The sequence below is a fragment of the Peromyscus leucopus genome, chromosome 5 (genome assembly GCF_004664715.2).
Source record: "Peromyscus leucopus breed LL Stock chromosome 5, UCI_PerLeu_2.1, whole genome shotgun sequence".
Classification (NCBI taxonomy): Eukaryota; Metazoa; Chordata; class Mammalia; order Rodentia; family Cricetidae; genus Peromyscus; species Peromyscus leucopus.
In genome coordinates, this window is record NC_051067.1 from 65,650,268 (window position 1) to 65,664,895 (window position 14,628).

General features: G+C 41.3%; 1 protein-coding gene across 1 annotated transcript in view; it reads right to left on the reverse strand.

The window, feature by feature from the left end:
* The window catches only part of Itga8 (integrin subunit alpha 8), a 175,347-nt gene that overhangs the window by 66,633 nt on the left and 94,086 nt on the right, over positions 1-14,628 (reverse strand). The window contains 5 exon segments of the mRNA XM_028870532.2: positions 4,237-4,384; positions 5,920-5,987; positions 6,889-7,026; positions 8,466-8,620; positions 9,440-9,495. Of these exon segments, the coding sequence (XP_028726365.1) occupies positions 4,237-4,384; positions 5,920-5,987; positions 6,889-7,026; positions 8,466-8,620; positions 9,440-9,495 (565 nt within the window).

Sequence of the window (14,628 nt, forward strand, 5' to 3'; positions counted from 1 at the left end):
TCTCTGATGAAAAAAGAAACCAGTTGTTTTTTCTAGACATTTCTAGATTGTTTTTCTCAGTGGTTCCAGGGACATTTTTGCTCTAATCCATTTATAGCTCTTAGAGCATTACTCACTCTCTTATTCATTCACTAAAAATATTTGTCTTGGGCCTGGTACTTTAGCAGGTAAACAAGACCTTGTGCCCTTATTGCATTTCTAATCATGGTAACAATTCTAACAGGTGAATTGTAGCAAGCAGCGGAAGTGAAATTACAGAAGAGTTCAGTGGGTTTTTTGGTTAAAAAGTAAATAGGACTTAAGGAAGGTATGCATACATACTTAAGCAATCAGAGAGGACATCCTGGAGGAGGTAGCATCTAACTAAGCTAATGGGAAAAGAGCTTACTGGTAGTTCAAAACAGGTGAGATGTGATTGGTTCTGCAATGCAACAGCTAAGTAACTTGAGCACACTGCACACGTCTCCTTATTTATGAACTCCAGAACAAATTTGATTCTTCTCTACAAGGTCAATATCATGATCAAACAAATTCAATGCATGCAAGAGTTCAGAGTGGTACCCAGACCTCAACAACCATGCAGTATGTGTTGATAGTCTTCATTATTAGCCACCTGCAGTTGGTAGTAGGTCTTAATTGTTATGAAGATCTGAAGGATAAATATAAAGAAATAAGGTCACTAAAGAGGGTGAAGTTACAGAGCTAGTGTGTCAGAGAAGAGAGCACATTGGAGGGATGGACTGAACAAAAATTCAATCCAGTTGGAATTAAGGGTATGGGGGTGAATGAAGGAACAGCTAATAGGGAGGCTGAAGATATAGGGAAAGGACGAGCAGGAAGGATTGACCCTCTGAAGGATTTGACCCAGAGAGCAGTGGAGAACTCATGAGGACTTCAAGACAGAAAATATCACAGTCAGACGTGCTTGTTAGAATGATGGTTTCTGTGTAGCAAAGAGGCTGGAGGAGAAGATGGGGAGATGGAAGAGGAGACTGGAGGAGGAGATGGGAGATGGAAGAGGAGGCTGGAAGAGGAGATGGAACAGAAGGCTGGAGAGGGAGATGGGGAGATGAAAGATGAGGCTGAAGGGGAAGATGGGAAGATGGAAGAGGAGGCTGGGGGGGGGGGAGATGGGGAGATGAAAGAGGAGGCTGGAGGGGGAGATGGAAGAGAAGGCTGGAGGGGGAGATGGGAAGGTGGAAGAGGAGACAGGTAACATTCTGCTCTAAGCTATGCCAGCCTGGAAGAAGGCAGTGGTGATTTCAGTACTTAGGGAGAAGGATGAGGACTAGGAAGATTTGGGGTTGACTTAAAGAAGTAGATACCAGAAGTATGTAGGTACCACTCTCTGAGACAGAAAATGAGCCATGTGGATGTGGGAGAGTGAAGTCTAGTTGTAGAGATGGCAAAGGTAAGGTGGTTGTTGGAGGGATTTGAGTGGGGATGTAAATGAGGTGTCTCATGGAGATGTATAGTAAGAGAGTGTCTAATGGAGAGGGTGAGAAATAGAGAATTAGTTTTTGCGTGGATACAGAGCCTCAGCTTGAGACAATGACAAGTTCTGGAGTTCAGTAGTGATCACATATTTGATCTTATGTGGAACTACAAACACAATGCATATAGATAGGTCTTTCAATTCCAGTTTTCTAGAAGATGAAAGTTTCCCGAGATAGAATATCAAAACTTACTATCAGAAGATACTGTATTTCCTCAGGAGACAAACCTTTTATACGATAAAAATTTCTATGCTGTTTAGATTCAGAAGTCTCCAAACCTCAAACTCCTTAAAAAATGAAAGAATAGAACAACACAGTTTAATCATGTAAGATGTGGAGATCCATAAAATCTCTGCCTAAGAGACATTGACAGAGGGTTGAAAAAAGGGTCCGCTGGCAGTTGAGATTATGGATAATGCCTGTTACAATGTTTATAATTAAAGACACAGTGATAAGGGCTCTCTGCTGTTTTCCATTGCAACAAAGTGAATGGGAACTGGATGGATGTTCTGGTAAAAGAACATTCTAAAATGGATGCTTTTCAAAAACAAAGTCAGGGCTCTCTGGGATGATGTGTAGGGAATAAAAACAAAAATTTGAGGGGAACCCAGAAATGTTTTTTTTTTCTTAAAAAAACATTTAAGTTATATGTTTGTATTTGTTTATATATCATTTGTATGTAAGCATTTGTAGGTGACATGCTTCTTCTCTCTCTTTTTAAAAGACTTTTTAGTGTGTGTGTGTGTGTGTGTGTGTGTGTGTGTGTGTGTGTGTGTGTGTGTGTAGAGGACAGAAGAGGCTGTCAGATCACCTGGAGCTGGAATTACAAGTGGCTATGAGCTGCTCAGTGTGATTGGTGGGATCTGAACCCAGGTCTTCTGTTAGAGCTGTTAGTGCTCTTAGCCCATGAGCCATCTCTTCAGCCTTCCTTCTCTTTTGCTCTCTTTGCTTGCAGAGATTTTATTATTAGATGACATTTCTAATTCAGAATGGCCACTGAACACCATGGAGATGTTGAATGAGTGCTACACTTGCCCTGTTTTTTATTTACTAAAAAAAAAAAAACAAAACTTTAACAGAGAAACAAGCATAAAAGCACCATAGTTAGGGGAAGGAGAAAGTGGGAAGATTTTAGATCGTTCCTTGGAGACGTCAGAATACCAAGGGATGCTGATGGTTGCAGTGGAGAGGGGTAATGCCATGGTGAGAGCGGGGAGACTTTCCTTCTAACTGTCCTCCCGCTGATGAGAATGGATTTGAACACTTCCACAACACTGTTTTAAATCACTCTATTGAGGTGTAATTGACAGGAGAAGTCTTGGTACACATCTTGATGAGTGTAGATGCTTTTAAATCACTTCCTTCAATAGAAATGTATAATGATTTTAAGTGTCAAGGTTACTTGGTTGCTGTTTGGTTCAATTTTTTTAAATTGAAAAAATAATTCAACTAAAACAAGAATCCATGAGAATAGACATGTAAATCGAGAATTTTTTCTCCCCTATTTTTTCTTTTTCCTTTCCTTCTTTTCATTCCCTCTCTTCCTCCTTTCCTTCTCCTCCTTCTTTCCTCCCTCCCTCCCTCCCTTCCTTCCTTCCTTCCTTCCGACAGAGTCTATGTACAGGCTGGCCTTGAACTTGTGATCCTTCTGCTTCTCGATCCCAAATGCTAGATTATAGGGATGCTCATCTACACCAGGCTCTTTCAATACATTTTTAAAAGCTCTTACAATGACAGCATCACACCACATGGATCACTTTCCATGACATTGCTCAATCATTAGGTTGTGAAAATAGAAAATGTGGTCTTGAGAAAGTGGTAGACACATAATAAATTTTAGTTAAACAAATCCATCAGCAAGCATTTATGGAGTGTCTATGCTATTCCTACTTCTGTGAAAGAATGTGAAGCTTAGTCTCTGCCCTTAATTGAATGTCTCACATGTTTCTGAAATGGAGGACCTGTCAATCTATCAAAGATTTATGACAATGTTTTTGGTTTGCTTGCTTGCTTATTTGTTTTGCTCAATTTAGTTAGTTGGATATGTAGCTCGGGCAGGTCTTCAATTTGTGGATCCATTTGCCTCAGCTTCCTGGCTTCTGGGATTACACATGTGCCCCACTGGCCTATTCAGAATGTTTTTCCAGACAAAGTGATTAAGAATACTACAGGTTCCCAGGACGCACTGAATGGGAAGAGTTGGGTTCTGGTAACGATCCGGGAGGCCATAAATAGCAACGGTACCTTTTCAATAAACAGTGACATTGAGGACTGGCACACCAGGAAGAAACAGGCCCTTCCCTGGTCACAGTCCCAAAAATGTGGACTAAGAAGAAAGACAAATGAACTTGTTTCCTTTCCAATTCCTGTTCAGGCTGTTATCAGTGCTCAGCAGGACTGGTTGGCTCTTCTTCCATCACCAGTAATAAAAACCAGGCCTCCTGTGATCTGCTCAGAACTTAAAGGAACTCAAAACAAGGCTTGCAGACAGAGTCAGTGAGGCGAGCGGGTTAGCCTGGGAAATGAGTCAGCTGCCTCTGTCTTGCTTCAGCTCCTGGCCTTTGGCTGCGTTATCTTTGTAGTGTGGCTACGAGGGACTTTACTATCCGTAGCCCATCTTCTCCCTGGCGCATTGCTGTTATGAGCTGGCAGGCAGAGGAAGGCCCCATTTTGGTCTCTTTGAGAGGAAAGACTCAGCCTTGTCGATCAGACTTAAAATTTACTTGGATTCAAGCCTTACCTTGAGGTTGCGCTCAATCCCAACATAGTCGGCTTCTTCAGGGATCATAACGAAGAGTTCAGCTTCATAGGCTCCCTCTCCTTCATTTCTTGCGTTTATGATGAGCATAAGGTGATTTTCATCCCCGATAATTATCTGATGCTTATCTCTAAAAATGCAGTTTAAAAAGAGTGATTATGCAACACGACATCACTGGCTTCATGAATCTATTTTAGAAATTTAAATAATGTGTGCCTATAACCTAAGCACTCAAGAGACTGGGATCAAGAGACTGGGATGGGAGAATTGGAAGTTTGAGACCATCCTGAACTATTGAACTACATAGCAACAGTCTGTCTCAAAACAAACAAACAAACAAACAAAACACACATAGGAATAAAATAATGATTTAGGAGGAAAAAAAGGAAATGTCAAATGCAAGGCTAGGACAATGAAAGAAGATAGCGGGTCAAGAAGATAGGAAGATTTAAGGGAACAATTTCTGAATGGGAAAGGGTGGGGAAAATGTTCAATGATGTGCAAGCAACTATTTAACAGTTTGTTCTAAAAAATAAAACCGATACATATCATTTGTGGATTCCAGTGCTGTGTCCTCCCTCTGTGACCAATTTGAAGCTATCAACACACTGACCAGTCGGCTAACAAAACTCCGGCAAACTTAACATTTGACTTCGGAGCCAGAGTGAGGAGCTCCCAACTCCTTCAAATCACTGAGAACACACATGAGGGAGAGAGTGAGCTGTGGGGAAAGAAAGAGGCTTGTTTAGACAGGGATAGAGGGAGACACAGGGCAACGTGGGCTCGAAGAGGGGAAAGCAGGCAGGCGAAATGGGATCTCAAATGGCTGATAGAGTGCTCTGAAGTATTTTAAGGAAATTTTATTCACTTTGAACTCCAAATGAAACCAATATTTAGAAACGCCTCTTCCACTTTTGCCTCCCCCCTCAAAGCTATTGCTTTTGACACTTGGTAAATTGTGAACGTCGGGGCAAGTCCCCTTGAGAGATTACCAAGCGGATTCCAAACACTGGCAGTGCAGGAGGAGTTCCTGGGAGAGAGGAGTACAGCCCGCCTTCCACCCAGGGGTGCCTCACCCCTACTCCTATTTCTTTCCACAACATAACAGTGCAATTACCAGCTCCGGAGTCGGGGCTGCCATTACTGGCAGCTGTGAAGCCCTTTGTTCTCAGTTGATGCTCTGACACTTTCTGCTCGACTCCCCGGTGTGTCTTTTAAGTCCTCCCCCAAGTAAATTGAAATTAATTTTGTTTTGACAGTTTTAAGGAGGCCTTTGAGTCATGGGGTGCTGCGAAAACAAGTTTGGCTAAGGTGTGGACTGAACTGGCTTGTCTGAACCCTTTCTCACTTGACTGAGGTAGGTAAATATAACCTGAGACACACCACACATGAGTTTACTTTCAACAAAAGCACTTTTGCCCCTTACTCTTGCTGAAAGATGAAATGGCCCAGGCAAGATCTCAGGGACACTGTGTCCCTTGACGCTGGTGACAGAGCACTGACCAGATCAGAGGCAAGTCCAGAGTGGGACCACTCTCAAGAATTTCATGCATCACTTCCCCTAACCCCCAGGTCTCAGAAGAATATGCTTTCTCAAAAGGAGCTTTAAGTAAACACCCTGTAGACTACCAGGTGTGATGCACGCGTTTATTTATTTAAACTTACGGTCTGGCTGACAGCTTCAGGTCGGGAACACATAGATTGTCTTCTCCACAGTCCACCAGGATGTGAGCCTGTGTTGAGCAAGTGAGGCATCAGAAAGAATGAGAAGACTCACATCGGGTCCTCTCTCTGGAAGATTCTAAAGGATTCTATCAACTAAACCAAAGCTTTTGTTTCACTGCACAGGAGCCTGCCCAACTCCATACTCTGTGCCATTAAGCAACCTCTTTTTTTTTTTTTTTTAAAGATTTATTTAGTTATTATGTATACAGTGTTCTGCCTGCATGCCAGACAGAAGAGGGCACGGGAGGGATCTCATTACAGATGGTTGTGAGCCATCATGTGGGTGCTGGGAATTGAACTCAGGACCTCTGGAAGAACAACCAATGCTTTTAACTTCTGAGCCATCTCTCCAGCCCCATAACATTTTCTCTTTTTTGAGACAAGGTCTCTTATATCTTATGCTGGCTTTGAACTTATAGCTGAGGAGGTGGGGGAGGGGCTTAAATTCTTCATCCTCTTGCCTCTCCCCCTTGAGGGCTGAAATTACAAGCAGGCAACACCTTCTCAGTTTTTGTGGTGCTGGGGATCAAACCCAGGGATTCCTGCATGCTAGTCCAGCACTCTATCAACTGAGCTACATTCCCAGCCCCAAGCAACCTCTTGATAGAGGCCATTTTATAGCCTATCTCCAGGTTGTTCTGAAATGTCTGTAGGTGATGCTGACTGGCACTGTTCTTAGGATTGCTTTCATTGCTGCTGCATGTGAACACATTAAATCTTGGTTGCACAAAGAGAAAGGCTTCCAAAGTCACAACGAGGGAACATGCTAGGACCATGTCCCGAAAGCTGTATAACTCTGTGCACAGATGGGAATACAAGGGGTTGGCTTTCATCTTCAGGGCACAGGAACGACTCTCTCCAGTGAATGGTAGAGAAAACGTCTTCAGACCTTTGCCATCAAGGACTTACCTGCTCAGTAACTACGTTGTCCCTGTAGTGGTTCAATATTGGTTTCACTTCTAGGCCATCTTTAAAGGTGGAGTCATCCAAACTGTAGTTCAAGCTAATGTTGATTGGAGATAATTTATCTCGGAATTCAGTCTCGTCCTAGGAAAAATAATCACCAGCTTACGCCCATGAAATGACTACAAGATATTAGTCTGTGACAAGCAGGTAACCCTGGATTCCCATCAGCACTAGTGAGTGACAACGTTCACTGCAACAGGCTGACTTGGGTGCTAATATATGTGGTCTGCACTAGCCAGCATAATAAAGATATGTTCAGTGATGAAGTCACCTACAGCCAAGGCTTCCCTGGGTCACTCTAGAGCAATGGGAGTTAATGACTCTTTCACAGGAGTCACATATCAGGTATCCTGCAGATCATATACTTACAATAAAATTCATAACAATAGCAAAATTACAGTTATGAAGTAGCAACAAATTAATTTTTTGTGTGGGAGTCACCACAACATGAGGAACTGTATTAATGTATTAAAGCATTAGGAAGGTTGAGAACCACTGCTCTAGAGGAAATCTTCAGTTACCCCAGACCCTAACACCTGACACTGCATCAGTCAAGTCCCCAAGTAAAACATACACCATAGATGCCAGAGAACACCACGAACGGGATTTTTTGTTTGTTTTGGTGAAGTTGCCAGGAGGTTCTCCGGGGCTCAGAGGAAGACAACATTTTACTTCTTCTTCCCCTTCGCTGTTTCTTTTAAGTCATTTCATGAACTTCAAAATACCTTCAGCACTTTTGAAGGTGTCTTGGATACAGAAACAGAAGTCCTCCTGGGGTGAGGAGAGAGCATGGGACGCTCAGTTCTAAGCATGCAGCCAGCATCTGGCTCTTCAGCTGTGCTCGCCAAGGCTATACTAAGATGGAGGGCCGGGGGGCCCTGTGCCTGGATTCTCATTCTCAAGTGTAGTTGTGAACCTTTGGTGCTTCCTAGGGTTCTCTGTTAACTAAGTCGCCGATGGGAAGAGAAGACACAGAAATACCAATCACCGGCTAACAACTAGCAGCATGATGGTGGATAATTGGGTCCCAGACATGTTGAATTTTAGATTTCATGAGAACTTGTAAAAAACATATCACCTTTAAAAACACAATTACAAATTGTTTTTCATGAAAGTTTGGTTGTCTTCATGTTTCCCCAAGTCAGCTCTAAGTGCATCCTGATAAAATCTAACAGGACATACTCACATAGGATTAAAAAAAAAATCAAATAAATTGTGTTGAACTTTTATGTATGGGGGAGGGGAGGCAGTTAAAAGTGAAAGTCACCTGAGTTAAGTGCCATTATCAAGGTTCTGTCCGAAACCAAAAAGAAGCCTTAGAAATTAATAGCAACAAATCATTGGGTTAGTTAAAGTCAGGGTCAGCAAGAAGTATTCAACCTTCAACTAGAGTTTCCTCCCTGGAAAATGAAAATAGACAGGTGGGAGTCTGTGGCATGTGTGATGGTTAAGGAGATAGAAATGGTTGGAACTGGAATTTGAATGTGAGAAGCCCCAGAAGGGATTTCTAGAAAACTTACGCGGAGGTAAACGATAAAATCCCGGCAGTGGGGGGATTTCTGCTGCTTCATCACAATGGGGAAGGTGAGATGGGACTGGTGGTTCCGGAGGAAGAGCGTCCGCTTGATGGCTCCTTTTTGCTTCAGGAAATCTAGCTGCACCTCGGCCACCAGGGCTAAAGGACAGACAGGGGACAAAGTCACAGGAGGAAAAGCATTGGGCTAACACAGTGCTGGCAGGGAGGGGTAGGGACTCATGACAAGTTGCTTCTTCAGGAAAACTTTTTCTTTTCATAGTTGGATCAAACAACATATAAGTTGAAGGAGTTTTAAAAAGAATACTGCCCAGTATATAACTGTTTTGTGGCTTTGCATGCATGTGTGGTGTATGTGTGTCCACATGCTCATGTGTTTATATGTGCATGTTTGTGTATGTGTGAGTATGCATGCATGTGTGGAAACCAGAGGTTGACACTGGGTGTCTTATTTGATTACCTCCACCCACTTATTTTTTGAGATAGGGTCTCTCGCAGAACCTGGAGCACACCAGTTTGGCTAGAGTGGCTGATCAGTGAGGTCTAGGGATTGCCTGTCTCTACCTTTCCAGCATTCGGATTACAGAGGCATCCGCCATATTTGGCTTTTATACAGCACTGAGGGTCCAAACTTAGGTCTACATGCATGCACAGCAAGTCCTTTATAACCAAGCTATGTCTCCATATTTTGTAACTTAAATTATGTGTGTGTGTGTGTGTGTGTGTGTGTGTGTGTGTGTGTGTGTGTGTGTATGGATGGATGGATATGTATAAAAAGTATTACTTTTCCAATTATTTTTTGATAGCTAATGCCCATGATTAAAATAGTGTTAATTAGACAATTTTTAAATGTACAATAGACATTTGAGCTTTAATAAAGGGACCTTTTCTAATGTTTGTGCATAGAAACATGTCATGTTTTCTTTGCATAGGACAGCGTAAAAATGAAAATATGCTCACCTATTGTATTTGAAAGGCTCTGGCCTGCTATAGATGCACAGACTCTTAAAGAAAAGCTGTGGGAAAACAGTAGTCAGCAATTTGTTGGTTAGTAAAGTTCTGAATCTGAGATAGGAATCTGATACCCTCCTTCCAGATAAAATGAACACATCATTTCCTTCTATACATTTAATTATATACACATACACATGTGTGTGCACATATACCCCCCCCACATACTCCCACCAACTTGACACAATATTAATACAATTGACACAGGTATCCTTTGCATAGGGAGGCAAATCCTTGAAAACATTGGTAGAGATCCAATCAATTGATTAACACCTCACTTTTTTATGCAGTGAATACACATGAAGATCTTCCTTGTGCCATGGAGTAAAGAACTGGGCAGCACAGTGGGGGAAATGCTATGGAAAAGCATGGAGAAGAGCAAAACCCTGGCCCCACTTGAGGCACTTGCAATTTTTCAGTGTGACTGGAGCTCCCAGCAAGACGAGGTCAGCTGGTTTGGTTGGTGGGTGGCGAACAGGGCTTTGAAGTCATGGTAAGGCCTGTGAATTTAATCTTAAGCATGAAACAGCATGCTGGTCATAACATCAGTCAGCCACACTGTTGGGAGGAGACTGGAACTCGGCACCTTGCACAAGGAGAGAGAGAGAGCGATGGAGGTGGAGGGAGAGAGAGAGAGAAAGTTAAAGCGGCCGAGTCAAGCCAACTGTACACAGTGATATGGGTATAAAGGCAGTGATAGCTGAATCCAAGACACTCTGTAATTTTGTCTTCAGCATGCACTAACCGTCATCCAAGAAATGTTTGTGTGACCTGAACTTGTCCTGGTTTATGGCCATAGACTGGATGGAAAATACCCACTTGTTTCCACTTGACTTTATCAAATATTCGCACCTGCCTCCTGAAATAGTCTAACAGCCAGGATGTAGTCAGGACCTATGAGCATTGATAAGAAAGTAAAGAGATGAGAGATAGATGGTTTGCTGATAGTCTTAAAGATTTTACTAATAAAATTCTAGTATGATTTGAGTATTTCTATGGAATTCAAAAGAAGTAAATACTCTCTAATCATGCTTTAATTAGCTGTCAGCATCCTGTGTCAAACGTAACAGAAATGTGTCACATCTGGGATTCATCTATCTCCGTGACCTCAGTCAATGTCTCCCTTCAGGGTAAGTAATTCGCCACACACCATTTAGCCAAAAGTTTCCTGAGATGTCTGTGCTATTACCAGTGTTTATACCACTTCCCCAGAGAAATCACAAACGGCAGCCCACTTCTCCTTCAATTAGAATTATTCATGGAAGGTGGGTAGGAAATTACATCTTTAAATTTTCTGAATTTTTTGCCCCATGCCCAGCTTTTCCATAAGCACTTGGTATGTGTTACCATTGTCCGCTGGCCGATGTTTTACTCACAATTTCTCAGCATAGATAGAGCTTTGGCAAAATAAACCCACATTTATGGTGAAATTATCAATATATAAAATTTAAATGAACTTACATACAGTAATTGCTTTGTACAATGTGAAGCAATAAAACTTTCACAAAGGAGTAAGTTATAGTTATGAAAATGGATGTTAAGTCTTTGTTAAGAAGGAAGTCTTTGATAAATGATGTTGTCAGCTGAAGGCTTTATCTTAGTTTGTAAATTATGTCAGAGTACATTTATATTTCTTTCTTAGGTTTCCCTTTCTGTTACTTCAATATCATTAACAATTGGATGAGTTTAACTTTCATTCAAATTTAGTATAACTGCTATAGCCTGCTGAAATATTGCTAGTAGCATTTCAACTTGAACCCACCATGTTAAAGATGGCTCTAGTTAAAATATCTTTCGAAGTGGCAGCTTTTCTATAGTTCTGTTCTAAACTAAAAAGAAAATTTCAAAATTCTACAGCAGTGGATGGCCACATCCATCCTAAATACAGGAAGATATTTGTTAGCTATATCTACAGATACATAGTAAAGAACCAGCTCCATTCTCAGGTCAATACATAATTATGAATTGTGTCAGGCAAAACTGAAATATGACTTAATGTGAAATATAGTTTCAAGCTATGATTTATGTTCAAATTCAGCAAAGCCCATTCATTAGTCTCAACATTTTGATTGAAAAAATAAAACAAAGCCAAACACAAACTACATGAAATCAACTGAGAGCTCGCATTGCATACATCTCCATGAAACTATTGGCGGACAGGCTGCTATCCACAGAAGGCAGGATAGACACAACACGATCCGATCCTCACACTATTTGCCCCCCATGAGCCAGTGAATAAGGAGCTTGTGGTGTAACTCTGCTCATGGTAGTGTATAATGAGAAATGAAATAAATGTGAAATCTGATTTCAAAACACAAAGCCAGATGGGGGAGATGCTAGCTGGCCCAGAGCTTGCTGTACACACATGAGGACCTGGATTTGGATCACCAGCATCCAAAGGATGCCCTCCAGGCACAACAGCAGTTATCCCAGTGCTAGGTTTGAGGGTAGGGAAGAGACACAGAGACAGGTGACTCTAGAAGCAATAGTTCTCAACCTATGGATCAAGAGCCCGTTGGCAGTCAAATGACCCTTTCACATGGGTCTCATATCAGATATTCTGTATATTAGATATTTACATTATGATTCATAGCAATAGCAAAATTACAGTTAGGAAGTAGCAATGAAAATAATTTTATGGTTGGGGTCACCATCACACAAGTAACTGTATTAAAGAGTTGCAGCACTAAGAAGGTGAGAACCACTGCTCTAAGATTTATGGCTAGCCAGGGTAGCCTAATTGATGAGATCGAGTGAGGTTCAGTGAGAGACTCTCTCTCAAAACTAAGATGGACATTGATTAAGGAATATACCTGATATCAACCTGTGTCCTCCACACACTTGTGTGCACACACCCATGTGCACATGTGCACACACATATAAATATATGTATATATATGTATATATATATATCATACTCACCACACATGCACAAAATAACAAAGTACAAAGCAAACAATCACTATTTCTAATTTATTTATTTATTATTGTCCATATATGTACTTGATGTGTGTGTGTGTCTTGGGGAGCACACATGTCATGGAGCTCATGTGGAGATCAGAGGACAATTTTGTAGAATTGATTTACCTTCCACCTTTGCTCAGGTTCTGAGGATTGAACTCAGATCTCAAGGCTTGTGTGGCAAGTGCCTTTACCATCTCATTGGCCAAACTATTACCAATTCAACTCTACTTTAATGATGATTTTATATGATGTCATTCATATCTGAAAAAAACCTCTTTGTTTGAGATTGGAGAAGTAGATTGTTTTATGTTTATAAATCAGAAAAACATCACTAGTTTTCTAATTAGTAATCTTAATATTTAGTATGCTGAATTTCATTTCCTTTTTTCTAACTAAGCAACGCCAACAGCAGATATTTTATACAACCAGACAGCTGACTGAATAACTTGGAAATCCACAGGGAAGGAAGTGAGGAACGCTTTGTGATTGGAGTTTGCAAAAGGGTTTATCTACAGTTCAAGCTCATGCCAAATCAGGCTAAAGTCACAGCAAAGACACTTCAAGCACTCTGGGTAAACTGCATGGAACATTTCTACAGGAGTCAGCTGTTTGCTTCCTGTCTCGAGTCTGGTTGGTTTGTTGAGGATCCGAGGGCACTCTACTACTGAGATATACCCTCAATCCCCAACTGTGTCTTTCAATATTCTGAAACACATGAAAACTTTTGCACTTGAAAATTAAATATCTTCAGAAAAGGATACAATAGACTTAAGTGACAGTAACAGGATAGAATTAAGCAACTGTAGTATAATTTGTCCATAGAACACATTACATTTTATTTCAGTAACATGACTCCAATCAACAAGGAAATGACTGGTGAAGGGAAGGCATTAGCCAAGGGGCTATTGGCAGTTGATGGCAGCTTGGATGAAAGTAGCTTTTCCACAGCAGTGTGAATACTGGTGGGTTTCCAGTGCCCTGGCGGATGACACTATCCATGCCCATGCATAAATCAGCAGCACTAATTAGGCAGAATGGTTTAAATAAATAACTACAGAAGAAGTATATTGAGTTGTGAGGGAGGGGTGATGAGGGTCAGGGTGGGGATCGGAATGGAGTGAGGGGTGGATATGATCAAGATACATTCTATACATGTATGAAAATTTTCAAGGATTAAAAAAAGTTTTTTTCCTGAACAAAAGTAAATGGTCCTATATTCTTTTGAAAAAGACTCCAATCTCTTTTTTTAAATCCATAAAACTAAAACTCTTTAGGAAAAAAATCATTTATTTCAAAATAAACACATTCTATACTGGAGTGTTGCCATCATGCCTAACAGACTGCAGTGTGGAACCCGGGTTTTGAAGGTGTGAACAGAGGGCTCCTTGGAGACTATGAGAGTCTTAATGCTCACAGCCAAACAGCACTCAAAGTTCATTTAGTGCTCACTTAATCACGCCGGGCGGGGGAAATGCTGGCTCTCTCACATTCTCTCAGATCAGGTTTTCATTATACTATTTTATGGTTTAAAACCATTTTAAAGTGTGCTCAGGGCATTTCCCAACTACTTTCAAAGGCAGTTAAAGCAGAGGACCGGCCTTCCCACACAGGGAACCCCTCACAATAGGATGTTTTCCAAAGAATTCTTCAGGAACCTGGAACTCTCTGCCCCCTACGCCCACCCCTGTAGGTTTGATTCCCATAGGAACTCCTGTCAAAAGGGCATCAACAGCATGCTAAGATGTGCCATAAATAGCTTCTCAGGGTCAAGGCTGGTTTGTTCTTTATTCTGATATTGTCAAGAACTCAACAGTCACCCTGGAAAATGAAGGTGAATCTCAAAGACCTTTTTTGATTTTCCAGAGGAAATGCCCTGGTGCCATGGGCCAGCACAATGTCTTCTGCTGCCTGGGATTCCCACACTAACAAATAAACTGGTACTTTTTCTTGGGATGTGTTATAACCCAGTTCCATTTTGTCATTTCATGTGACAGGTCTTAGTCAAAAGCTAGATAAGCCATGTTTCCTACTGTCCCTCCTTGTCATATCATGGCCACAAGAACAGGTCAGTGTACAAAAATCTCCTTTTTTATAACATTGACCTTCTGTGCAGTCATACATGCCAAGTTACCAAACTGCTATTTTTAGCACATGGAACTAAATAATCCAGACTA